The sequence below is a fragment of the Vulpes vulpes genome, chromosome 2, assembly GCF_048418805.1.
Source record: "Vulpes vulpes isolate BD-2025 chromosome 2, VulVul3, whole genome shotgun sequence".
NCBI classification, from domain to species: Eukaryota; Metazoa; Chordata; class Mammalia; order Carnivora; family Canidae; genus Vulpes; species Vulpes vulpes.
In genome coordinates, this window is record NC_132781.1 from 120,977,061 (window position 1) to 121,002,980 (window position 25,920).

At 39.8% G+C, this 25,920-nt stretch overlaps 1 protein-coding gene across 5 annotated transcripts; it reads left to right on the top strand.

Moving 5' to 3' along the window:
• Positions 1-4,210: 4,210 nt before the first annotated feature.
• On the top strand, positions 4,211-23,980 carry RNF14 (ring finger protein 14). Of its 5 annotated transcripts, XM_072749862.1 has the most exons (10): positions 4,273-4,449; positions 7,206-7,384; positions 8,279-8,367; positions 9,387-9,556; positions 10,613-10,764; positions 13,546-14,073; positions 14,705-14,933; positions 18,120-18,292; positions 19,232-19,362; positions 21,513-23,980. In XM_072749862.1, the coding sequence occupies exons 4-10, from the start codon at positions 9,403-9,405 to the stop codon at positions 21,568-21,570; spliced, it is 1,425 nt and encodes a 474-aa protein (XP_072605963.1). In that variant the 5' UTR covers positions 4,273-4,449; positions 7,206-7,384; positions 8,279-8,367; positions 9,387-9,402; the 3' UTR covers positions 21,571-23,980. The 5 variants fall into 5 exon arrangements, with proteins under 5 accessions (XP_025873973.1, XP_072605964.1, XP_072605963.1 ...); XM_026018188.2 differs by lacking the exon at positions 8,279-8,367 and having other exon boundaries at positions 4,211-4,449; XM_026018182.2 differs by lacking the exons at positions 4,273-4,449; positions 8,279-8,367 and adding an exon at positions 4,464-4,746.
• Positions 23,981-25,920: the final 1,940 nt, after the last annotated feature.

Here is a 25,920-nt window from a genome sequence, read left to right on the forward strand (position 1 = left end):
CCTGGGTATTTAAATGAGATCATGCATGGAGCACCTCGGTGATTCAATCAGTTGAGTGTCCGACTCTTGATTTCAGCTCAGGCCATGATCTCATGGGTCATGAGATCCAGCCCCAAGTCAGGCTCTGCTCTCAGTGAGGAGTCTGCTTGAGAATTCTCTCCCTCTGCCCCTCCCCCGACTAGTATGCACCCTCTCTATCAAATAAATATATAAACATTTTTAAAACCCACTAAAATAAATAAATGACATAATGTATGTAAAGTACTTAGCACAGTGGAGCGCTGGGCCCACGGGGTAAACTCAACTTAAAAAACTAGATAGGCACATGAAACTGAAGACACAAAAGTCTATTGTTTTTCTTGAGTCTGAAACCAGAATTTTTTTTAAAGATTTTATTTATTTATTCATAAGAGACAGAGAGAGAGAGAGAGAGAGGCAGAGACACAGGCAGAGGGAGAAGCAGGCTCCGTGCAGGGAGCCTGGTGTGGTACTCGATCCCTGGACTCCAGGATTACGCTGTGGGCCAAAGGCAGGTGCTAAACCGCTGAACCACCCAGGGATCCCCCTAAAACCAGAATTGATTAGAAAACTCTCTTTATCCAATCCTGACCTCAAAACTGGACTGTAACTATTTAGTCCAAATTATTATTATTATTATTATTATGTAAGATTTTATTTATTTATTCATGAGAGACACAGGGAGAGATAGAGGCAGAGACACAGGCAGAGGGAGAAGCAGGCTCCATGCAGGGAGTCTGAGGTGGGACTTAATCCCAGGTCTCCAGGATCAGGCCCTGGGCTAAAGGTGGCGCTAAACCGCTGAGCCACCCGACCTGCCCTACTCCAAATTATTAACACTGCTTTGAAATTCTCTCTTCTATTCCCTTCATCCTGTGACCTCTGACATGAGGTCATGACATGATGTCATAATTTACCTCCTGCTCTGATTTGTGAGAATTTCCCAAGTTGGTTCTTAGGCTCCCTCACTTTTTGCATCTAAGAGGTCACTGGCAGGATTCATGGTCTCACCTGTGAACACTCAAAGGTAGGGTTGCCATACATTTTGCTCTTGCTTTTACTTCCTTTGCCTAACATGAGTAATGATATTAGTGAATGGCTTCATAGACTCTTCTTCTATCTTTGCATCTTTAAGGAACATGTTTCTGGTTTGGGTCTGGTCTGGACAGTATGGAAAATTAGGAGTGATTATTTGCATCTCAAAAGTTGTCCCTCTGTCCCAGTCAGGTAAGCCCCTTCAATGTCCCGATTTTCTTCCCTCCTGAGTGCATGACCAGTTCTGTATTTTGTGGGGCTCAGTGTAAAATAAAAATAGAACACTTCTTATTGGAAAATTAAGAACTTCAAGATAGGCATAGGAGAGCATTAGACTAAGAGCAGGGCCTTTCCAAGCCTGAGGCCTTCCTGAGAACAGGGCCCTGTGAGACTACTACACAGCTGACTTACCCATGAAGCCAATCCTGCCTGGAAGGCAGGGGTGGTAAAGACCTTTTGAATCCTGTAGGCTTGGATTAGAGGTTTACCCCTGAAAATTACTTTTCTTGGGGGAGAAGTATATGATATAGGGGACATAGGAGCTTATTAGATCATTAGGGCCACATTAGTTTGATGGTTTCCAGGAACCAGAACCAACATTTCAGCATCTCGCATAAGGACTGACTACCTAAAATTTTTTTATTGAGATATAATTCACATATCCCCAAATTCACCCTTTAAAAGTGTACAGCCCAGTGGTTTTTAGTATAGTCACAAAACTGTGCAACCTTCACCACTATAGGATTTTCATCCCCCCAAAGTAACCCCATATCCATTAGTAGTCACTTCCCATGCACTCCTGTCCCTGTGGATTTGCCTGTTCTGGACATTTCATATAACTGGAATTATACAATATGTGGCCTTTTGTGTCTTCTTCACTTAGCATAATGTTTTTAAGGTTCATCCGTATTGTAGCATTTATCAGCATTTCACTCCTTTTTTATGACAGAATAATATTTCATTGTAAGGATGTACCATATTTAGTTTATCAATTTATCCAATGATGGACATTTAGGTTATTTCAACCTTTTGGCAATTGTGAATACTGCAGCTATAGTGAACATTTATGTATACTATATGCAAATAAATATGTACCAGTGTACAAATGTAATTGTGCATATGTGTACAAGTTTTTGTGTGAACATATGTTTTCAACTCTCTTGGATATATACTTAGGAGTAGAATTTCTGGGTCTTACTGAAACTCTGTGTTTAACTTTTTTTTTTTAAAGGTTTTATTTATTCATTCATGAGAGACACAAAGAGAGGCAGAGACCTAGGCAGAGGGAGAAGCAGGCTCCTCGTGAAAAGCCTGATGTGGGACTCGATCCCGGGACAGCAGGATCACATCCTGAGCTAAAGGCGACACTCAACCACTGAGCTATCCAGGCATCACTATGTTTAGAGGAACTGTCAAAACTATGTTCCAAAGCAGCTACACCATTTTACATTCTCAGAAATGTATGAAGGTTCCAATTTCCCCCAATCTCATCAACACTTGTTATTATCTGTCCTTTTATTTTTTTATTTTTTAAAGATTTTATTTATTTATTCATGAGAGACACACAGAGAGGCATGAGAGACACACAGAGAGAGAGGCAGAGTGTCAGAGAGACACACATAGGCAGAGGGAGAAGCAGGCTCCATGCAGGAAGCCTGATGTGAGACTTGATCCCAGGACTATGGGATCACGCCCTGAACCAAAGGCAGACACTCAACCACTGAGCCACCCAGGCATCCCAACCTGTCTTTTTATTATAGCCATCCTAGTGCGTGTGGTTTCTCATGGTTTTGATTTGCATTTCCCCAATGACTAATGATGTTGAGCATCTTTTCATATGCTTCTGAACCATTTGTATGTCTTCTTTGAAGAAATGTCTATTCAGATCCTTTGCCCATGCTACAACATGGTTAAAACTTAAAAACATTTAAAACTGGATTGTCTCTTTTATTGTTGAGTTACAGAAATGCTTTTTATATCCTGAATATTAGATAAATGATTTGCAAATACTCCTATTCTGTAGGTTGTCTTCTCACTTTCTTGATAGTGTACTTTGAAGCATAAACATTTTTTATTGTGTTGAGTCCAATTTATCTATTTTTTTCTTTTGTTGCTTGTGCTTTTGGTTTCGTAACTAAAAAACTATTGCCTGACCCAAGTTCATGAAGACTTATTCTCACATTTTCTTTTAAGACTTTTACAGTTTTAGCTCTTACATTTCGATCTTTGATCAATTTTGAGTTACTTTATGCATATGGTGTGAGGTAGAGGGCATGTAATTTTAATTCCCTCTCAGCCTCTCAATAATCACCTACCATTTGGTAAATTCCCCAACATCGGGGCAGCCCCGGTGGCACAGCAGTTTCGCGCCGCCTGCAGCCCAGGGCGTGATCCTGGAGACCGCGGATCAAGTCCCACGTCGGGCTCTCTGTCTGTGCCTCTGCCTCTCTCTCTCTCTCTCTCTCTCTCTGTCTCTGTGAATAAATAAATAAAAAATCTTTAAAAAATAAAATAAATTCCCGAACATCTCTACGTTTCAATGTCCTCATTAATAAAATGGGAATAGGGATCCCTGGGTGGCGCAGCCGTCTGGCGCCTGCCTTTGGCCCAGGGCGCGATCCTGGAGACCCAGGATCGAGTCCCACGTCGGGCTCCCGGTGCATGGAGCCTGCTTCTCCCTCTGCCTGTGTCTCTGCCTCTCTCTCTCTCTCTGTGACTATCATAAATAAATAAAAATTAAAAAAAAAATGGGAATAATCATAAGGTTATGGTGAAGATAAAGAGAAAATGTATGTAAAGCGCTTGAAGCGTCCTAACTGCTCAATAAGTGCGGTAATAACAATGGGTGAATGCTTTCCTAGAGGAGGTACCACAAAAATGGGCAGCATTTCTGAGGAAGAAATTAGGATGGGGGAGGCCTGCTTAGTCGGCCCGGAGGAGCAGGTCTGTCGTGGATAGACCATGGCCTCCCTTCACCTCTAAGGGTTGGCAAAACTTCTAATTCCCGAGCGCCTCCCGGAACTACTGTAAAGAAGGAGCCCCGGGGGCACAGAAGCTGCGTTTGTATCAACTTGCTCTGGCGCGTAGTTTCCAGGGCCGCGTGTGGGGCGCTGTGTGTGGGGCGCGGTGACGGGACCGCGCCGGCAGCGCCGCCTTTGGCCTGCAGGGGGCGACCGAGGGACCGGGGCGGCCACGGCGCCTGCGCGAAGCCCACTCCTCGCCGGGCCGCCCCAGCCGGATCCGCCCGGCTCAGCTGACAGCTCCCTACACGGAAGAGGCGGTGCGAGCCCTGGTTGAGCCGGGCGTCTCCAGGCCGGCCCGGCGGTGGCGGCGAGGGGACCAGGGCTAGGGCAGAGGGCGGAACTTTCTGGCTCGGCACGGCGGAGTGGCCGGAAGGTACGGTGTGGACCGCGCTCCGGGCGCGCGAGGCGGAGAAGAGCGGCCTGGCCGGGACTGCTCGGCGGGCCCGAGCGCCCCCCACCCCCCCCGATTCCAGACAGGGCGTCCCCAGCCGGGCCCGGCCGAGATCCCGCCACCCCCCCGGGGGCGCTCCGAGGAGCAAGGGCAAGGTCCAGGCCCTGCTCGCTGGGGACGCCCGGGGCCGGCTCCCGGCCCCCTCGTTCGTACGGCGCCCTCGGCCGCGGGCGCTGGGGCAGGTAGCGAGGCTGGGGCTCGCCCGCCGCCCGCCTGCAGGTGAGTCGCGCCCACGACGACTCAGCACGCCGGGTCGTGCGCGGGGGCACAGCCGCGGCGGCGTGCTGACTCGGGAGCCGGGGCCGACCCCAGCTCTGCAGTTTGCACCGTGTGGCCTGGGAGGAGGAGGAGGAGGATTTCCCGAGGCCGGAGGGAAACCCGGCGGCCGAGGGCTTCCGTCCCCCGGGTAGCCGCCTCCCGTGGGCCAAAGCCGGTATGAAACCCGATGTCCGCCTCTCGTCTCGTGGCGCCGGGGTTTGTTCTTGCTCCTGGGTTACAGGTGAAGAAACAGAGCGGTCTGAACCCAGATTTAGTTATATATTAGCGGTGTGACCTTGGGCCGGAAAGAGACTTAAACTGCCCTTTTTTCTCATCTGTGTAATGGAAATATTAAGAGGGACTTGCTTCATGGGGCTGTGGGAATCTAACAGGAGTTGATACGTTTAAAGGGCTTAGCACAGTGCCTGACACACGGAAAGAGCCCCCTGAGTGTTACTTCTCTTCGTGTAACTGTGACTCCTGCTTCTAGTGGGTTGTGGCAGAGCAGTCCCTGAACGTTACACTTCTGGTCCCCAACTCAGCACACTGCATCTCACGCCAATTCAGTTACGGTGTTTTGTTTTGTTTTTTAATCCAGCGTCAAACACCAGGCACTGGTAGATGCTGAGACCAACACACAGATGCAGAAGACTCGATCCTTGCCCTTACGGAGCTAATTAATGGAGTCTGATAGTGCAGGTTCTTCATAAACCGCTCAAATGCAAAGTGGGATGTGCTAATGCCCTAGGAAAGTTACAGTAACAACAACAACAACAAAAAAAAGTTTGCTGGATTTTTGAAGACATCATCCCTAATTGAAAATTTCTACATTGAATAGGGTTTTGGGACATGAGCCTTCGAGGCTGAGTGGATAAAAATGAAATGTAGGTCTGCCATGTGAATTAAGGGACTGGGACCTGATGGCAGGCAGCCTTAGAAGCTGGGGTGTGGGGATCCCTGGATGGCGCAGCGGTTTGGCGCCTGCCTTTGGCCCAGGGCGCGATCCTGGAGACCGGGGATCGAATCCCACGTCAGGCTCCCGGTGCATGGAGCCTGCTTCTCCCTCTGCCTGTGTCTCTGCCTCTCTCTCTCTGTATGACTATCATAAATAATAAAAAATTAAAAAAAAAAAAAAAAAGAAGCTGGGGTGTGGTGGGGTAGGTATGAGGAGCTATTTAAGGGAAACACTGAAAAAAAAAATAAGGGAAACACTGCTTGGATTAGAGCTTCTCAGTCCCAGGCACACTTAGGAATCATCTGGAGAGCTTGGAGAACTACTGATGGCTTGATTTAACTGCTCTAGAATATGGCCTAGGTATTGAGAGTTTGAAAAGCAGCTCCCCAGGTGATTCTAATGTGCAGACAAAATGGAGAACACTGACCTAAAACCAGAATCATTATAAATTCGTCTTTCACCCTGTTTATAAATGTTTAAACAGGAAGAAACAAAATTATATTGTCACCGGGCACTAGGTCTGGTAAAATTGTTTAAGATTAAGTAAAATAGTATAGAAGGGCCTAATACAATATATAGTAGGTGCTCAATAAATGTGAATTGATTCCAGATTTCATTCTTAGTTTATTTGGGAGTCACACATCTGAGAATCTGGTTTTAAAATTACTGTTTTGTATGACATTTTTGCATGTGACTTCATAGTGTTCTTAGGTTTCCCCATAACCCATCTATGGACCACCTTCCTTTTCCCCCTTATTCCTCGTTGAGAAGTCTGGCTCTAAAACTTTCAGAATAGAACTAAAAACTTGTTTTAAATATCTTTCTGTCATGGTTAAATTGACCTAACGTTGAATGTCCCTAGCAGGATTAGTTTATTAGCAGGTAATTCATTAGTAAGAAATGAAGAAATAGAAGAAGCTGAAGAGGAAAGAAGAAACAGAAGCAGACCCAGGAAGATGTTTAGGTGTTTGTTACAGGACTTGATGTGCTCACTTCCCATATGACCTTGGTATTCCACCTCGGCTCCTCCCAGGGCTGAAGGCAGTCAGATAAGGCTGATCATTGCTGATGACTTGCAAATACCCCTTTAACCACGTGGCTCAATTAGGCTTTCCTAAAGAAATACACAGCTGTAGATTGGCATTGACTATGTGTCAGGATGTATTTGACTTAAGTGGTAATAACAGAAATTCAGAATTTAAATTTGGAGATTGAGGGATCCCTGGGTGGCTCAGTGGTTTAGCGCCTGCCTTCTGCCCAGGGAGTGATCCTGGAGTCCCACATCGGGCTCCCTGCATGGGGCCTGCTTCTCCCTCTGCCTGTGTCTATGCCCCCCCCCCCCCCCCCCCCCCGTCTCTCATGAATAAATAAATTTTTAAAAAATCTTTAAAAAAATAAATAAATTTGGAGATTGTCCTAACACCATGTTTTGTTTTTGTTTTTGTTTTTTTTAATTTTTCTGCAGATGGCAGGATTTCTATAGTATCTCTAGTATGAGTTCCAGATCTTGGCCTTGTATCCAACAGTATCAACAGTCTCAACACCACCTTCTGGAGAATAAATGGGATTTGCATGAATTCCAAATTTTGAACTGAAAAACAGACTGCAGTGTTAATATCCTTTTCTTCTGGTTGTTAATAACAGGTACTGACCTCAATGGAAATATGTCACTGTGTTCTATTTGGGAAAGGGATGAAGCTTAAGCAAAACCATGATCATCTGTTGGCAAAAAAAAAAAAAAATTGAAAACAATCATTTTATATAAACTTGTTCAAATTTTATAGTGTCACCTTTAATAATGTCTTAACTTTTCAGTTGTATACATTTCAATTTTAAAAAATTTTTGAAGGCATATTTGCAAATCCACTTAATAGTCCAATATTTTAATTGACAGATCAGTAATTTTTTGTTTTAATGAATTTTTATAGATTCTCATTACATATTTTTCTGCATACACATTATCTGAAATTGTGGTGCATCTTTCAGTTGCTGCACTTAAAAAGTATCAATTTTACATTTTAATTGTAGTGTACTTTCATTCCTACTTTTGCCTAAAATAATGGTAAATCTTAGAATTGTTTTGATGGACTCTGGTAGTATTTTTAAAAATTTAACTTTTCTTTGCTGCTTCCTTAGTTATCTAACCCTCTCCTGTAGTATCTGCCCCTGAAATGTTCTCTAGAACAGGGTGCTCTCAACTGGGAGCAGTACCCCTTCTGCACCCCTGGTTGGGGAAGCACATTTGGCTATGTTGAAGGGGAGGCATGCTGTTGGCATCTAGTGGGTTGAAGCCAGGGATTCTAGTACACATCCTGTAATGCACAGGACAGCCTCCCACCGCAAAGAATTATTTGTTCCCAAGTGTCAAGAGTATTGAGGTTGAGAAAACTTGCCCTAGAGGTTTCTGTACATTTAAAAAACTCATTGATTTTTAGGAAGATATCACATATATTTTAGTCTTCTGTGAGCAAGGCACTTAGCTAGATTTGGTGGGCAAATCAAAATAATTTGTGATTTGTCCTTTTTTTTTTTTTTAAGATTTATTCATTTACTTGAGAGAGAGCGCGCACAAGCAGGAGAGGGAGAGAGAAACTCAAGCCAATTCTACATGGAGCATGGAGCCTGATGTGAGGCTTGATTCCACAACTCTGAGATCACTACCTGAGCTGAAATCAAGGGAGTCTGACGCTTAACTGACTATGCCACCCAGGGACCCCAATGATTTGTCCTTTTTTTTTTTTTTAAGATTTTATTTATTTATTCATAGACACAGAGAGAGAGAGGCAGAGACACAGGCAGAGGGAGAAGCAGGCTCCACACAGGGAGCCCAATGTGGGACTCGATCCCAGGTCTCCAGGATCACACCCCAGGCTGCAGGCGGCGCCAAACTGCTGCACCACAGGGGCTGTCCTGATTTGTCCTTTTTAAAAAAATTTTCAAGGGTGCCTCAGTGACTCAGTCAGTTGAGCATATGCCTTCGGCTCAGGTCAATGATCCCGGGTCCTGGGATCCAACCTCATATTGGGCTCCCTGCTGGTGGAGAGTGTGCTTCTTCCTCTGCCCTTTCCCTCTGTTCATGCTTTCTCTGGCTCTCTCCCCCTCTCTCTCAAATAAAAAAATAAAATCTTAAAGTTTTTTTAAATCATGCTTTTTTTTCTATAATTTTTTTTTTAAGATTTTATTTATTTATTCATGAGACACACAGAGAGAGGCAGAGACACAGGCAGAGGGAGAAGCAGGCTCCATGCAGGGAGCCTGACGTGGGACTCGATTCCGGGTCTCCAGGATCAGGCCCTGGGCTGCAGGCGGCGCTAAACTGCTGAGCCACCTGGGCTGCCCTAAATCATGCTTTTTTTTTTTTTTTTTCTAAATCAGTGATATTTAACTGATGAAGGCAGCAGTTAGAAGCACCACAACTGTCATTTTTGAAAAAGTTATTGCTATTGCAATGCTGCTGGAATATTAGATATGTCTATCATATCTAGTTTAGCAGAAAAGTGGAAATATGGAAATAGTGATTAATTCTTTGCAGTTGTTTGTAAGGAACTTTACCTTTTTTTTTTTTTTTTTTTTTTTTTGGTGCCATTAGGCTTGTCCAAACTCTGTGCCTTTTCTGTTCTTAACTAATTTCAATGATTATCTTCAGCTCTTCAGAAAATTAAATGTCGTCAGAAGATCGAGAAGCTCAGGAGGATGAATTGCTGGCCCTGGCGAGTATTTATGATGGAGATGAGTTTAGAAAAGCAGAGTCTGTCCAAGGTGGAGAAACCAGGATCTATTTGGATTTGCCACAAAATTTCAAGATATTTGTGAGCGGTTAGTTAATATTCTCTTAAACAGATTTTTATAAATGTTATTCTCAATTTCTTAGTGTACCTCAAACTTACTATCTTGTGTTTGTAGGCATTAGTGATAGATGGTAGTACTACAGACTTAAGGCATGTTTCTGTTTTAATTGAAAATTGGACTGAGAGTAAATAGTTCTCAATTTGATTCGCCTTTTGACCACCGAATTGGGATATTATCCTGCATATTTCATGCATTCTAATTTTCTAACTAGCAGTTTATCAGCTATGAGTCATTGGCTGTTAAATAGGGATAATAAAAGAGAAAATGACATAATGTATGTAAAAATGCTTGGAAAGTTTTAAAGTCCCGTGGTGGTTGTTAATATTGTTTGGTTTCCAGAATCATTTCAACTACCATAAACCTGTGACATATGCTGTTATTCTGTGACCTTTTGCTTCAGAAAAAAAAAAAAAAAAACCCAAACTACTTTTGATACAAACGTTCACAGAAGACTTTGATGCATACTTTCTCAAAATGTTTCTACTATAAAGGCATTGAGTAAAGAAAGTAAGTGTGATTTTTAAAATGAAACTTTGATTACGAGAATGTTGTGTATTGTATCTTGCCCTCAAGCCTGAGATCATTGTGTTGGCACAAATTCTCCCAAGTATGATTCATGGGTAGTTGGCACATGCTGCTCTAAGTAGGTCATGGCTCTTTAATAGAAATAAACATCCTTTTCTCTAGATTGTGTCTGTAATCATCTACTGTAAAACAACAAAAGAAAACATTGTTTATTACTTGCTTATTAGCTAGTGTTAGGAATTGTACTCAAAAGTATACACGAGAATAAGTTATGTGTCTTCAGAAATATCATGGTGCTTAATAGATTTTTCAAGGACTTACGATTTTTTTTTTTTAAAGGTGGTGGCTATGAAGTTAAAATAAGGAAATAGAAACTGCTTTGGGGGAGGGTTCTTCTCCCCTCAACTAAAGCATTAGTCCTTCTTGAGCACTGTTCAACAGTAATGGACACTCAAGTGTTGACCAGCTGATTCTTTCTAATCTTTGTTTTTGGTTCAGGCAATTCAAATGAGTGTCTCCAGAATGGTGGCTTTGAATACACCATTTGCTTTCTGCCTCCACTTGTGCTGAACTTTGAACTGCCACCAGATTATCCATCCTCCTCCCCACCTTCATTCACACTTAGTGGCAAATGGCTGTCACCAACTCAGGTTAGACCCGAAACTTAATTTCTCCTATCCGTTTTTAGAAACTTAAAAAACCATCTTTAATTGAAGACTATCTTGATGATCTTGAATTCATTGCATGAAGAACAAATGGCTTTGGTTTTGTAATTTTTTTTCCCCGTGCCTTCATGAATCCTAATGGTAATGAATTGAAAGTGTTTGGTGTTGTAGAAAGGAATGACATTAATTAGGATGACTAATCATTATGAATTGCAGTAGGAATAATTTTTAATCAAGTATATATATATATTTTTCCTTATCTTGCTATTTTTCCACTTAATCTGCTTTGTAATAGAGATTATAAGGTCCTAATTTTCCTTAGATGTTGGTATTACTTTTTTCCCTTAGTTTCTTACCATTCCTTAAATGAAGATTTAACTATAATTAGGAGGACTAAAATTGAGCTGATGTAGTTAGATAAACACATTTCCTAAGTCAACATAATAAGCACTTTTATTTTTAGAGATCTGTGTATTAATAACAAATGTTGACTGGTCTCCCACAGATGTAAATGCACACAAATAGAAATGCATAGGATTCCTATATTTCCTATTTCACAAACTCTGTATTATGAAGCCTTCATTTCCTCTGGCTTACATATCCTTTTATAGTAATAGCCTCAGCTCTTGATTGAGACATAAATATGACTTGAAGCTAATATAAAGTACTCTGGGGTAGATAATGGATCAATAGCAGCTACTTCTCTAGAAGTCGTGATGAAGATTGATAGGCTGATGTATATTAAGACAAAAGCTGTCAGAGTTACTTGACCTCAAGGAACAGCTTGTCAGTTTTTCCCTTTTGATCATGGAGTTTTCATTCCACCCCACTGACCAGTCTAATCTTTCAGATGAGAGTGCTTTTGTAAAATTGAGCTTATGATTTAAAAACAAAATTAAATTTTAAGTTAGGATGATACATGTCTAATAAAAAAGGAATATTACCTAGCATTCTGATATCTGTGCCAGAGGCAATACATGTAATATAGTGAATTATTTGCCCAAGCATATCAAGGCTGTTTGACATTTAGATCACTGAGAGTTGACTGAATTATTTAGATACTGATAATCTCATTTCTTCAGAGAGCTCTTGATACTTTATATCCGTACATGTGTGTACATGGATACACACAAGCACAAACAAGGACAGATTCACTGTGTGTGTGGTTGCAGTTTCAGATTCCAGCCAAGTAGCATCTACTTACTGCTGGCTTGTGGGAGTGTGGGAAAGGAGAGTTGTTCATTATTTTATGTGTTACAGCTGAAATTACAGTAGGATTCTCTATCAGATGCATTCTTGTAATTGATGTTTTAATTGGCCTCCTATTCCTTCTTGGTTCAATTCTTGTTTGCTGGACCCTGATTCCTTGGCATTGTGAATCTCACTTCTTTGTTGGACTTGGTGGCTCAAATAGCACTCAGAGCTCTCCTTTTAGTATTTATTACATTTTACACATTTCAGCAAGTTTCTCAGAAGTATGATGATCTTATAAGCATATTCATGTCAGTGTGAAAAAGTATTTTGCACGGTATTTAATGTAGTAAGTTTTTAAGATCAGGAAGTGTTTAAGTTTGTCCCTGTGTAGGGTGTGGTAAATGGCACTACACAGAGCAAGGAACAGAAAATGTGGTCTTACCACTTGTTATGTAAATTTACAAAATTTGTCTGCATCTGGAAGGCTTATTTTTTCTGTTTAGCTAAAAAGAAAAGCTGCTTATAATTCCTGAGCTCTACTTACCAATATTTTACATTTCTAATGGAAAATCCTCTTTCAAATTGAACAAACCACCTTTAAAGAGAAAAGTCAGAGTAGTCTAAACTTTGGTTGCTTAGCTTAGGAAGTGTAAGCTTTCCCTATGGCAGCAAAACCCTATTGAGAGCTTATAATCAAGTCCAGGTTCCATATCATTCTGTCCCCCTCCATTAACCAGGATCTGGCGTAAGCCCAGATTGCTTAGTTAACACTAGCTTGTAAATCTGACTAACAAGGATTCTGAGGTTGGATTCTGTTAGAATCTTTCACATGAGTTGGCTTTTTGTTAGGACTGAAAAAGTTAGAATTAAAAAGTTGGGTGATATTATTAAGCTGCTCTAATCATTATGCAGCATACCTATAGGACTAGGACTCCAAAGGATAGAAGTAGTTCATTTTAGGGTTGTCTGGGTGGCTCAGTGAGAAGGATCTGCCTTTGGCTCGGGTCATGATCCTAGGGTCCTGGGATTGAGTCCCAAATCAAGCTCTCTCTCCACAGGGAGCCTGCTGCTCCCTCTGCCTCTCACTCTCTTTGTCTCTGTCTCTCTCTCTCTTTCTCTCTTTCATGAGTAAATAAAATCTTTTTTTTTAAGTGGTGCATTTTAGAGTCACATCTCTTTTTCTTACATGAGATATGTATCAATACTTAAACAACCAAGAATAGAAAAAAAAATCCTCCATTTCAGCTGCTCATGTGTAGACCTATACTCTTAGAGCATCCTGCCATTTCTCTTGTTTTCAGGATACTTTTTTTAGCTTCTGACTGTGTGTTCTGCTGTGACTCAGTGTTGTTGAATAGTGTAAGAAGTGCCCCAGTAAGAATATTGGTGCTTTTTACAGCACACTTTATCACAGCAGTAAAAAAAAAAAAAAAAAAAAAAAAAAAAAAAAAAAAAAAAATTAGGAATTGTAAGGGCTTCACTTAGAAGTTAAAAAGATTGCAAGAGAAATGAAGAGTTGACAGTATGATCATCTTTCCATGCTCACTAGCACCCTCCTGTGCTCTCTCCTAGCTGTCTGCTCTCTGCAAGCACTTAGACAACCTATGGGAAGAACACCGTGGCAACGTGGTCCTGTTCGCTTGGATGCAATTTCTTAAGGAAGAGACTTTAGCATACCTGAATATTGTCTCTCCTTTTGAGCTCAAGATGGGTTCTCAGAAAAAGGTGCAGAGAAGGACGGCTCAACCCTCTCCCAACACAGAGCTAGATTTTGGAGGAGCTGCTGGATCGGATGCAGATCAAGAGGAGGTTGTGGATGAGAGAGCTGTACAGGATGTGGAATCGTTGTCAAGTCTGATTCAGGAAATCTTGGACTTTGATCAAGCTCAGCAGATAAAATGCTTTAACAGTAAATTGTTCATGTGCAATATCTGTTTTTGTGAGAAGCTGGGCAGTGAATGCATGTACTTCTTGGAGTGCAGACATGTGTACTGTAAAGCCTGTCTAAAGGACTACTTTGAAATCCAGATCAGAGATGGCCAAGTTCAGTGCCTCAACTGCCCAGAACCCAAGTGCCCTTCGGTGGCCACCCCTGGTCAGGTAATCCTCTACTCTGCTGATAGCTGCCTCCTGATTCTCTTTCATAAAGGGAGGCATCTTCTCAGCAATTTCCTTGATGGGGCTCATCAGGGTAGGGTGAGGCCTTGAAGCCTGACCACCCGCAGGTAGTTTCAATATGTCCATCAAGAATGCCTTGGTCTTCCTCAGTGGTTGAAGCAAATGTAAATACTTCCTTTGCTGGCCTGGGCATGAGCAGTTCTTGGCAGGGATGAGTGTCAGAAAAATTATTGTAAAGTGTTCTGTTGAGTTACTTGCTTATCTGCTGGATTCCATCAACCCTGGAGAATCAGTAACCTGCCTTTATGTGAGGTTGAGATCTGAATGGTTAACAGAATCAGAGACAGCGTATTTAGTTTGACTTTTCCAATCAACTTTATTAAGCCGTAAATGTACCCATTTAAAGTGTACAGTTTGCTTAGCTTTGACACATATGTAGGCCCATGTAGCCACCATCTCAATCAAGGTATAGTCTCAGCCACATTTGGTTTGTTTTTGAAGTGAGACAGTTTTAGTTCATGTGCATCTAGTTAGCACCAACATTTTAAGGATCTCCTCAGAATCAGAACTGGCTGGGAAATCATCACATTTATGTGTTTTATATTCCCTCCAGGTCAAAGAGCTAGTGGATACAGAGTTATTTGCCCGTTATGACCGCCTTCTCCTCCAGTCCACCTTGGACCTTATGGCAGATGTGGTGTACTGTCCGCGACCGTGCTGCCAGTTGCCTGTAATGCAGGAGCCTGGCTGCACCATGGGCATCTGCTCCAGTTGCAATTTTGCTTTCTGTACCTTGTGCAGATTGACTTACCATGGGGTCTCTCCATGTAAGGTAACTGCAGGTAAGTTGTAACTGTGTGAACTCGATCCTCCTAGCCTCTACACACCACCGCTCCTCCCACCCTCTGCCCCAAGAGAAAACTTTAACATTTTAATCCTCCAGTTTGAAAGTGTTCGTTCAGCAGATTTTTTTTTTATTTTTTCTCCCATTTTCTTTTCTTTTCTTTTTTTTTAAAGGTTTTATTTATTTATTCATGAGAGACAGAGAGAGAGAGAGGCAGAGACACAGGCAGAGGGAGAAGCAGGCTCCATGCAGGGATCCTGATGTGGGACTCGATCCCGGGGCTCCAGGATCATGCCCTGGGCTGAAGGCAGGCACCAAACCTCTGAGCCACCCAGGGATCCCCTCAGCAGATATTTTTGTTTCAGTTATTGTCCTAGGCTCTGGAGATACCCTCATGGAATTTATATTTTAATGGCAGAGACAGGCAAACAAAATAAAAAGAATATTAGATGGTTGTAAGTGCTGTGGAGGAAAAAAATAATAAACCAGGGACAGGATATGAAATATTCTGAAGGGGAAGTGTTTTGGGATTTTACTTAGGGGAAAAAAGGGAAGACTTCAGTGGCAAAGTGGTTTGAATAAAAGGCTTGAAGGAACCAAGGAAACAAGCCATGCAGATAGCCAGGGGGAACATGCCAGAAAAGAAATGGCAAGCTAATTTCTGTCTATGAACATGGGATAATGTAGCTTCTAGTTAACAAATCAGACTGTCTTAGCTGCTACTCTTTTTCCATGGCACCTATGTCTGATCAGTCATCAAGTTCTTTATCATTGAGCCCAGGGAAGCCGCAGAATGTTCATCAACACTTAGCGCTTCAGAAAGCCACCATTTATTGAAGCGGGTACAGGAGGTGCAACTATTTGCTAATTCTGATCTAATAAATAAGGACTGAGAAATCAGTCCTCAGACCTCAGTTTAACTAGATTTGATGGGTTAGTTTTTTTCAGGCTAGCAGGGGTAATGATAATAGCTATTTCATAGGGTTATTTGAAGGATCAAATAAACTATCGTAGTGCTACTTGAAGCTCATATTTTTACACTAGTCTGTGATAAAAGAAATTGAGAGTGAGAGCTAGAAAGTTACAGCGATTTCACAAAATAATTTTATGTCAGATCTAATAAAAATTTAAGCTTTGTTTCTTGTTTTTAAAATAATTTTTCTAATAATTCATTTGATTATATCTTGCAAAAGTTTTGGTCCCTGACAGGCAGGAGGAATAGGTGGAGGCAGGTGTGTGTGTGTGTGTGTGTGTGTGTGTGTGTGCGCGCGCGCGCGCAGAAAACTGGTTCTTCACCATAGACAGTTTGAGAACTGGGCTGATCCATTTAAAATGCAAAATGTTAACCATTTTTTTTTAATTTTTTTTTTTAATTTTTATTTATTTATGATAGTCACAGAGAGAGAGAGGCAGAGGGAGAAGCAGGCTCCATGCACCGGGAGCCCGACATGGGATTCGATCCCGGGTATCCAGGATCGCGCCCTGGGCCAAAGGCAGGCGCCAAACCTCTGTGCCACCCAGGGATCCCAAAATGTTAACCATTAATGCCATTATTACTATAGTTACTATAGCAGAGTGTTATTATCTCCCAAGAAAGTAACCCTAAGAGGAGAATGACTGGATTCTTCCAGTTGCCTAGAGCAGAGTCTTGTAGTGGATATGGGCAGATGGGATGGAGGATTCACCAGAGTATAATAGAAGCCTTTGCTTTAGACTTCTATAACCTTATCATTGAGAGGCTGAAGTACATTTTAGGTGTTTCATAGCATTTGTGAAAGAAGTCAGAGAGGCTTGGGGACTAACAAAATTAAGTATTCCTTTCTTGCCTGGGTGGCTCAGTGGTTGAGCATCTGCCTTTGGCTCAGGGCGTGATCCCAGGATCCAGGATTAAGTCCCACATCGGACTCCCTGTGAGGAGCCTGCTTCTCCCTTTGCCTATGTCTCTGCCTCTCTCTCATGAGTAAATACTCATGTCCCTCATGAGTAAATAAATAAAATCTTAAAAAAAAAAAACAATTTCTGTATCTACCTGTATCTGTAGATCTAGCCATAATTGATATTATTCTATAAAATACATGAAATACTAACAATTATTTTGAGAACATTAGAGCAATAATCTTTGAAATTCTCAAGAAATCTGAGAACACAAAAATGCTTTGATTTTTTTTTTTTTTTTTTAGAAGGATAAAAATGACAAGATAAAAAGGTACGTGTCTGCTACATCTAAGTAGAGGTGATGGAGCCATGGAGTGCACAATACAGAGAAAGAAATCTTCCCCCCAAAGATCAACTACATAAAAAGGGAGTCAGACTAGTAAATTAATAAAATAATTAGAACACCGTTGAGAGAGGTCTTCAATTAATCTTGTTAAAAATTAAGGTGATAGAATGTGAACAAAAGTTTTTGTCTATAAGTAAAGCCCTTGAGAATGGCTGCCTGTTGCAGCTGAGTTAAGTGATAGAACAGTGCAGTGAAATTGAAAAATATCAGCGGAAAGGTTGAAAGGAGGAACTTTACAGTACCTGTGGGTGGTAAATTTCAGTCACTGACTTTTTTTAATCTACAGAATTGAATAGTCTTTGCTCTTAAGCCAAAGATGCTTTGTTTATTTGGTACGCCTTGTTATTGTCAAGTGTGAATGATGCTGACTTCGTGGAAAATCAGTGTGTGTTTCAACCTGTGACTTCTAGCTAAGTCAGTCTTTAACTGTATGCTACTAGTTGCTCAAACATGTCAACATTAATAAGTCAGACTCAACAAAAAAGATGACCTCTTATTCTAATGCCTTGAGCAAGTCCCACTTCTCTAGCTAGAGCATTCTTTTATATTCTTTGTCATTTGTACATGTAATATTTTTACCTACTTAGTTCTAACCTAAATATGCCTTTTTCTGGATTTTGTAATGAGTATTTTAATTGAGTTGTAGCCAGCTCATAAGTTTTTAATAACTAAATATTGTCATTAATTGGTTCTTTCACATGTGGTTGTTCCCTTGGACATTTAATTTGTTTGCCATTGTTATGTGCATCTCCATGCATATAACTTTACTTTAGATTATTTCCTCGTGATTAAACTTCCAGTAATAGCATTATTGAATAATCAAAGATTATGACCATTTTTTTAATGGCTTTTAGTCAGCTTTGGAAAGTTGTATAAAAGTTAATTTTCCATTTCACTTTCCAGAGAAATTAATGGACTTACGAAATGAGTACCTGCAAGCAGATGAGGCCAATAAAAGATTTTTGGAACAGAGGTATGGTAAGAGGGTGATTCAGAAGGCACTGGAAGAGATGGAAAGTAAGGAATGGCTAGAAAAGAACTCAAAGAGCTGCCCATGTTGTGGGACTCCCATAGAGGTAAAGGTTTGGGCCAAATTTGGCAGACAGACTTACAAGCTTGTTACGATTGCCTTAAGAAGCCTATTAATTTTATGACTAAGAAAACAGATTTATTAAACCTTCTTACTTATAAAATGCAAATTCACTACCAAATATTGTTATTGATCCTAAATGTATGTAGACTTACCTTTTTAAATGCTTTCATAGAGTGAAAATTGTCCTCACATTGTATTCACATCAAATTTGAATATGTTATGGGGAGCCCTAGTGGAGCTACAATGAACTCTTAACTCATCTACATGATAAAAAAAAAAATCAAGTTTGACTTCTTAGAACTATTTATCCTGGAAATTAACACACCTGCTTATTAAGAAGTATACACTTAGGAAATGAAGACATTTTCCTGTTAGTCTGAGCCAAAATAGACATTTAATTAAATCTGTTGCTTCTTGACAAAATCGTAATATGTTTTAAAATCAGAATATAACTTGGCATTTGATGCTCCTGTTTTAATCCATTGTATCCTAACTGAACCAAGTGGTGATTCCCCAGTTACTTTGTTAAGGAAACTGGCATTGTGTTTAACCACTTTAGACATGTCTCGTCATGTTACAGTGGAGGACTTGGTACCAAATGTTTACTTAGATTTATGTAAAAAGTTTAAAGTCACACATATTAAACCCAAACATTTTTTTAACCCAAACAAGTTCAGCTAATATTATACATACTTGGTTTGAATCTACTATTCATCGAAAAGATTTTGTGAAGTATCTAGTTGTAGGTACACCTGCTAAATATTTTCTGTATTTTACTTGTAAAGCAACAGAGTAAGCATGTAATAGTCCCTGCATGAGGAAAAAGGAGAAGACTGGGAGACCATTGTACTCAATCTTTTTAGCATGTGCTTTTCTCTATTGTTTTTATAGCCTTGATATTTTTCTCTATCTTTCCCACCAGAAATTAGATGGATGTAACAAGATGACATGTACTGGCTGTATGCAGTATTTCTGCTGGATTTGCATGGGTTCTCTCTCTAGAGCAAACCCTTACAAACATTTCACTGATCCTGCTTCCCCGTGTTTTAATCGGTATGTATACACAGTCCAGTCCCCTTGTCTCAACAGCAGTTTTTGGTACTTCATTTGTGGGCCACTTTGCTTAGAGAATTCTCTTACATATTTTTTTTCATGTATGTGGACTTTCTATTTTCTTGAAAATGAGTTAATGATGAAAAATATGCTGTCTGGAAATTTTATTTTTTATCCGCCTCAACTTTTTATAGTGAAACTGTTCAAACATACAGAAGAGGTGAAAGTTGAAAGAGTATGATTAGTAGGATACCACCTATGAAGATGAACAAGTGATAATAAAATTCTTCTATATAACAAGAATATTTAAAGAAATTTAATGATGATGGCATATTTTAATGTAATAAACATATTTAGGGATGCCTGGGTGGCTCAGTGGTTGAGCGTCTGTCTGCCTTTGGCTCAGTTGGGTGATCCCGGAGTCCCAGGATCGAGTCCTACATCAGGCTCCCCTTGGAGAGTCTGCTTTTCTCTCCACCTATGTCTCTGCCTCTCTCTGTGTGTTCTCATGAATAAATAAACCATATTGAAAACTTCCCACTTATCCCTGAAAGTATCTTTTAAAGCTGTTTTACTGAACCAGGATATAATCAGGTTCAAACATTTTACTTGGTTCTGTCTCTTCAGTCTCTTACTATAGAAGAGTTTTGCCCACCTTTTTTCCTCTATGTTAAGGAAAAACATGTTTCCTCTATGTTGACACTTTAGAGAGTCCAGGCCACTTGTCCTGTGGAGAACAGCTTGCTTTCCAGAGTTTTATTTCTCCCTGTTGTCTTTTTGTTAGTTGCTCTGTCCTTAGTTTCTCTGTCCTATTTCCTATAAATTAGAAGTTAGATCTAGACTGAGTTTGAATAGATTTAGAGTCACATTTTTGACAAGAATACATGAGGGTTGATGTGTACTTCTTATTGATGACATTAGGTCCATAATGTCAGGCTGTCCCAGGTTAGTATGCTGCTCAGTTCTATGCTACATTGTAAATGTAAGTTTTCTTTTTCTGTTATTAGTAAGTAATCTCTGGGGTGGTTTCTTGGCACAGTGTGAATATCCTGTTTTTCAACAGCTCTGATTTCAACATCAGCTGATGATTTTTGTTAAAAGACATCTGTATCTACAATCATTGATGTTACTAAATTATAAGAGAAATTGAAGAAATAGGATCTTTCCGTGAGCCATTATAAATCTAGTGTTGAAATTGCATAAATTTCATTTTATTTTTTTAAATTGCGTAAATTTTAGGTAACATGGGGAAGGAAAACAAATTGGCAGCTATAAAACATACTATTGGAGAGTGCAAGGACAATGAAACAGAGTATAGTGACTCACATGTAATAGAGTTATGGTGGTTTGAAAGAATTCCCCCTTCTAGATTGCCTGACTCCCCAATCCTGGCTTAATTCCATCTACTGTATATGTATACATTGAGTATCAATTTTTTGATACCCATTTTCCGTTATTGTTAATTCTTGGCCCTAGAGAATTTGTTTGGATCTGAAAAGGGCTATTCTTGGAAACTTTAAGACAGCTTATTCAGGGGCGCTTGGATGGCTCAGATGGTTAAGCATCTATCTTCAGCTCAGGTCACGATCTCTGGGTTCTAGGATCAAGCCCCATGTTGGGCTCCCTGCTCAGTGGAGAGCCTGCTTCTCTCTCTCCCTCTGCCTGGTGGTCCCCCTGCTTGTGCGCTTGCTCTCTGTCTCGCTCTCTCTCAAATAAAAAAATAAAATACTAAAAGAAAAAAAAAAAAGCTTGTTCAAAGGGAGCCATATTTCAGCCCTCCTTGGTGTAGTGATTAAAGGAAAGGAAAAGATGGGGATCCCTGGGTGGCTCGGTGGCTTGGCGCCTGCCTTTAGCCCAGAGCATGATCCTGGGGTCCTGGGATCGGGTCCCGCGTCATGCTCCCTGCGTGGGGCCTGCTTCTCCCTCTGCCTGTGTCTCTGCCTCTCTCTCTCTGTGCATCTGTCATGAATAAATAAATAAAATCTTAAAAAAAAAAAATTAAATAAATAAATAAATAAATAAATAAATAAATGCAAGGAAAAGATACACATGTTATCAGAAGAATGCAGAAAGTAATTTTGAGAAAAGGAAAGAGATGATACTAAGTTTTTCCCAAGTGCCTATAAATGTACCTTATTTTATGCTTCTAGGTTGTTCCATGCTGTGGATGTTAATGGAGATATTTGGGAAGATGAGATTGAAGACTAGTTAACTCCTACTGCTCAAGATAAGGAAGTGGAATGGTTTGCCCTAATCTTTTGTCGAGTACAGAAAATAACTGCAGGATATTTAGGGTACCGTTAATTCACTCTTCCTTTGTAGAAGATGTGGAAGAACAAGGTTTATATTTTCGTGTGGTACTACTGATTAAGGCACATTCATATGTTTTTCATTGTAACATAGAGAAAATTATAAGCCAAAGGTTCAGAAAATGAAAACTAGAGAATATTAAATACTACAGTGTGCCCGAAGCTCTGAATAGTTAAAAAATAAATATTTATTTTCTTCCCCAAGCTTTAGGTAAGGAGAGGAGTCAAGAGTTAAAGACCTTTTTACCTGAAAACATCCCTCTAAGACATGTGGGAGTACCCTCAGTATTACTCCTTAAAACTGGGATGGGTAGAAAGAAGCCTTATTAAAATTGTACTGAGAGCCTGATCTCATTAACTCCATGTTACATTCCTTTCAACCTAACTCTGCCAAGTTAGTATTCTTTGGAGGAAGCCCTTTATTCTGTAACTGATTGGATGGCCCAATGTCATTTTGATCTACTGCTTTTCAGAATAGAAATTTATAGATAATTTGAAAAATATTTTCAATGCCACAAACACTGTGGGTCACCTGGTATTTATTAGTGGTGTGCAGTCCACTGGTTTTGAGCCAAGTCTAGAATTTCATGACACTGGCCCAGAAGAATTGGAGTCCCATTCAACTCTTCGGGGCTATAGAGCCTAGATGCAAGATGACTTGTCTTTGCTACCTTTTTGTTCTACATTCTCTCCCTTTCCTCTTACCCTACCTTCCATCAGTGAGGACAATTTTAATATTAACTCCAGCAGCTCATATTTTTATTTCTGCTGAAGTAAGAGAAAGCCTAATATATTCCCAAGCTGAACAAGCTGTACTTTCTTTAATTACCTCCATTTTGAACTCCACACCATTGTAGTTCCAGCCTTCATTTTCTGAATTCTTTTTAAAGGTCTTTTCTAATGAGCTATGGAAATTTGGCTTCCTACCCCCTTTTGTAACAGCACTGTTTTGGGGGATAATTTTGGCTTAATTCCTAGATCCCTGTTTCTGGGTTTTGATGGCTTTTTGAAAAATTGTCTTTCCTTATGGTTTGGTGAATGGCTTGGTAGCAAAATAAGATTTTTTGAAAAAGAGGACAAGAGGGATACAGCTGCAGCTGTGAACAGTTCTTTTTACCCAAATTGTCATTGAAAATTGGGGAATCACTTTTCACCATTTTATGCGTGTGTATCCAGAGTCAGCAGGGACTGTTTCTGGATTGTCAATGAGGCTGCTTAATCTTAAAAATAAAAATAATTTAAAAATTGTCTTATAATTAGAGCAGAGTTTCTGCTACTCTGTCGCCAAGGCATCTGATCACATTTTTAAAAACAATATGGCATGTAACACGTATTCTTAAAGTGAGCAGAAAAAAGTCATGGAATAGCATTTCTTCTCTTAACCAGACTCATGACTGAACCTAGCTTTTAGTGTCTCTATTTTGTTTGGACCATATGGCTCATGAGCTTTCATTTTGCACATTTTATATAAGAACTAAAGAATAAGTTGAATAAGAAATGGAAATTAAAATAGTTATACACTATACACCTAAGAAGAGTGGCTCTGTGATTTAATAGGAATTCAGTTGAAAATTTTTTTTAAGTAGTAGCCACTCAGAAGTTCCCCAGTTCATGGACTAGTTGGTATTTGCTAGAGGTTATTTTATTATTTTAGTCTTTTGCACATTATGTTGATGACATAGTGGAAATAAGAAAGCTTCATAATGAAGGTTTGCGAAAGAAATGGGATATTTCTCTTTCTTGATGATTTTAAAAAACACAAGTGGTTAGTCTCAGACTTGTTTGTTCATCGGAATGTTTCATCCTTTTTCCTTAATTTCATCCTCTTTCCTGCAATTTTAACAAAGATAATAGGGCTTGTGAAGTCTTAATTTTGAGACATGAGTTATGCAGTAATTTTAAGATGGCATGGTTTTGGCTAGAGCACTTTTGTCTCTGAGTAAAATGAAAAATTGGCATAACTCCCTGAATGCCCTATGAAATGCCTGGGTTTGTGGAAGGTTGGTATATCAAGAAACTATATAATAGAACAAAGAGTTTTATACCTAGTTTAATTTCGTGAAGGCTCCCCCCCCCCTTTCTTTTTTTTACAATTGGGCCAGGATTTATCCTACATTGACATGAACCTCATGTGTTCTCTTGATGAAAGCAAGAGAGCCAAGGATTCCTGTGTTATAGCAGTTTGTAACTGCCAGTTCATCATGCTGAAAACTGTAGTTTGAAAAGGCTACGTCTTTTGATTTAAATAAAAGGTTTGAGTCTAGAACAGATAGTTGAAAATAAATTACTAAATAACTTTTAAAGTCAAACTAGAACTTTTGTGACTTTTAAAGCTTGTGATTGAACTGACTTAAGAGCTCACTTTTGTCCACTGAATTGTGCATCTTGTTTATTTTTTTAAGTAAACAGTTTTAGAAGTTTCAGATTTACAGGAAAATTGCAGAGATAGTACAGTGTTCCCATATGTTCCATGTTTCCCCTATTACTTGACATCTTACATTAGAATAGTAAATTTGTCACAATAATGAACAAGTATTGATACATTATCAGCAACAAAAGTCCACTCTTTATTCATATTTTCTTTGTTTTTTTCCTGTTGACCTTGAGCTATTCCTGGGTCCTTTCCAGAATACCACACATTACATTTAGTTATCATGTCTTCTTAGGCTTCTTTTGGCTGGCCCAGTTGTACCATCCATTTTTATTGTTAGTATTATTTAAACATCCTTTAGATCTTGATGTACCTGGATTGGTCAGGAGCTGAAAACCTTTTATGGAAGACTGATGACCTAATCCTAGCAGGCTCAGCAAATTATTGAATGTATGGTGTTTTGTTTGTTTTGTTTTGGTTTTTTATTTATGTTTGTAGTTTTAAATCAGTTATTGCTCAGGACACTTCACTGGCTTTGTGTGGAGTTTTTAGTCCATATACTCTTATGGTTATTTTCCTACTCAGCTTCATGAGGAAATCCACAAACTGGATGGTTTTTGTTGTTGTTTTTTAAAAGATTTAATTTTAAGCAATCCTACACCTAATGTGGGGCTTAATCTCATTACCCCAAGATCAAGAGCCACACACTCTCCTGACTGAGCCAGCCAGGCACCCCTGCAAGGTCATTTTTTAGTAGTAGAGGGTTCTAGTTTACATTATAAATCTCTTAATATACTTAATTTTTATATATTTATTTAGGTAAAGAAAAAAGTAGAGTTAATTAGATGGGATAATCATAACACCATTCATGTGGCTGCCTGCTTTGAAAGGAAATTTTGGAAATCCCAAGTATTAACTTTGTCATAAGCGTGACCAGCAGGTGGCAGCAGTTCCCATGTTATAAAAATGCAATAAGATGGTATTTTATTTTGTTACAGAAACAGGTTTATTTTGGGGATTTTAATTTTCCTTCTTGTGTTTCATCATAGTCTGCTATAAGCACTGGTAGGTAGAATGGCATCTAATGATATTAGCAAGGCAGGAACAGAAGTATTGCCAAAAACTGTAAGCCCACTTAAAACTATAGTTGACGTTCAATTGTTACATGGGAAGTGTCGCTCCTGATAGTAACACTTGTCTCCATCCACTGAAGTAAACAAATTAAGTTATATCTGATGCATGCCCCTATGTATGACAGACGAGTCATTATACTATGATACCTTCAGATACTGGGTAAAAATAGCCAAATAATCTGCTCTCTGAACTTTGGCTCAATAAAAAAATCGGCCAGCAAAACGGAGTGAGGCTTTGTGGTCAGAGAGCTGGCTTTGAGGATGTTCTGACCAATGTTAATGATAATTACCAACTTTTAGCATTCACAGTCTAGTCTTTGCATAATTACTCAGATCTCCTAAAGATTTACCACTCAAAGGTACTTTGGAGAGGATTGTGCACATTGAAAACACAGTGAGATTCTGATGCCAAAGTTATAAATACAAAATCAGTATAGTTACTGAATTTCCTTGCTTGGATCTTTTTTTTTTCCTTTCCCTTCATTGAATCAAACAAACTAATATCGATGTAATGTCAATGCATAGAAATTCAAAAGATTGTGTGTCTTACTGTCATTCCTGTTTTTTTTGTTTTTGTTTTTGTTTTTTCTTTTTGTCATTCCTGTTCTATTTCTTGCAGTCTGCTGTATTTCCTGGTATTCATTCACTTACTTAACATATTTCTTGCATACCTCATGATGGGCCTTACTGTTTTTCTGGGTCCTGAGAATGTAGCAGTTAATAAAACAGACATCTTTTTCCTTAT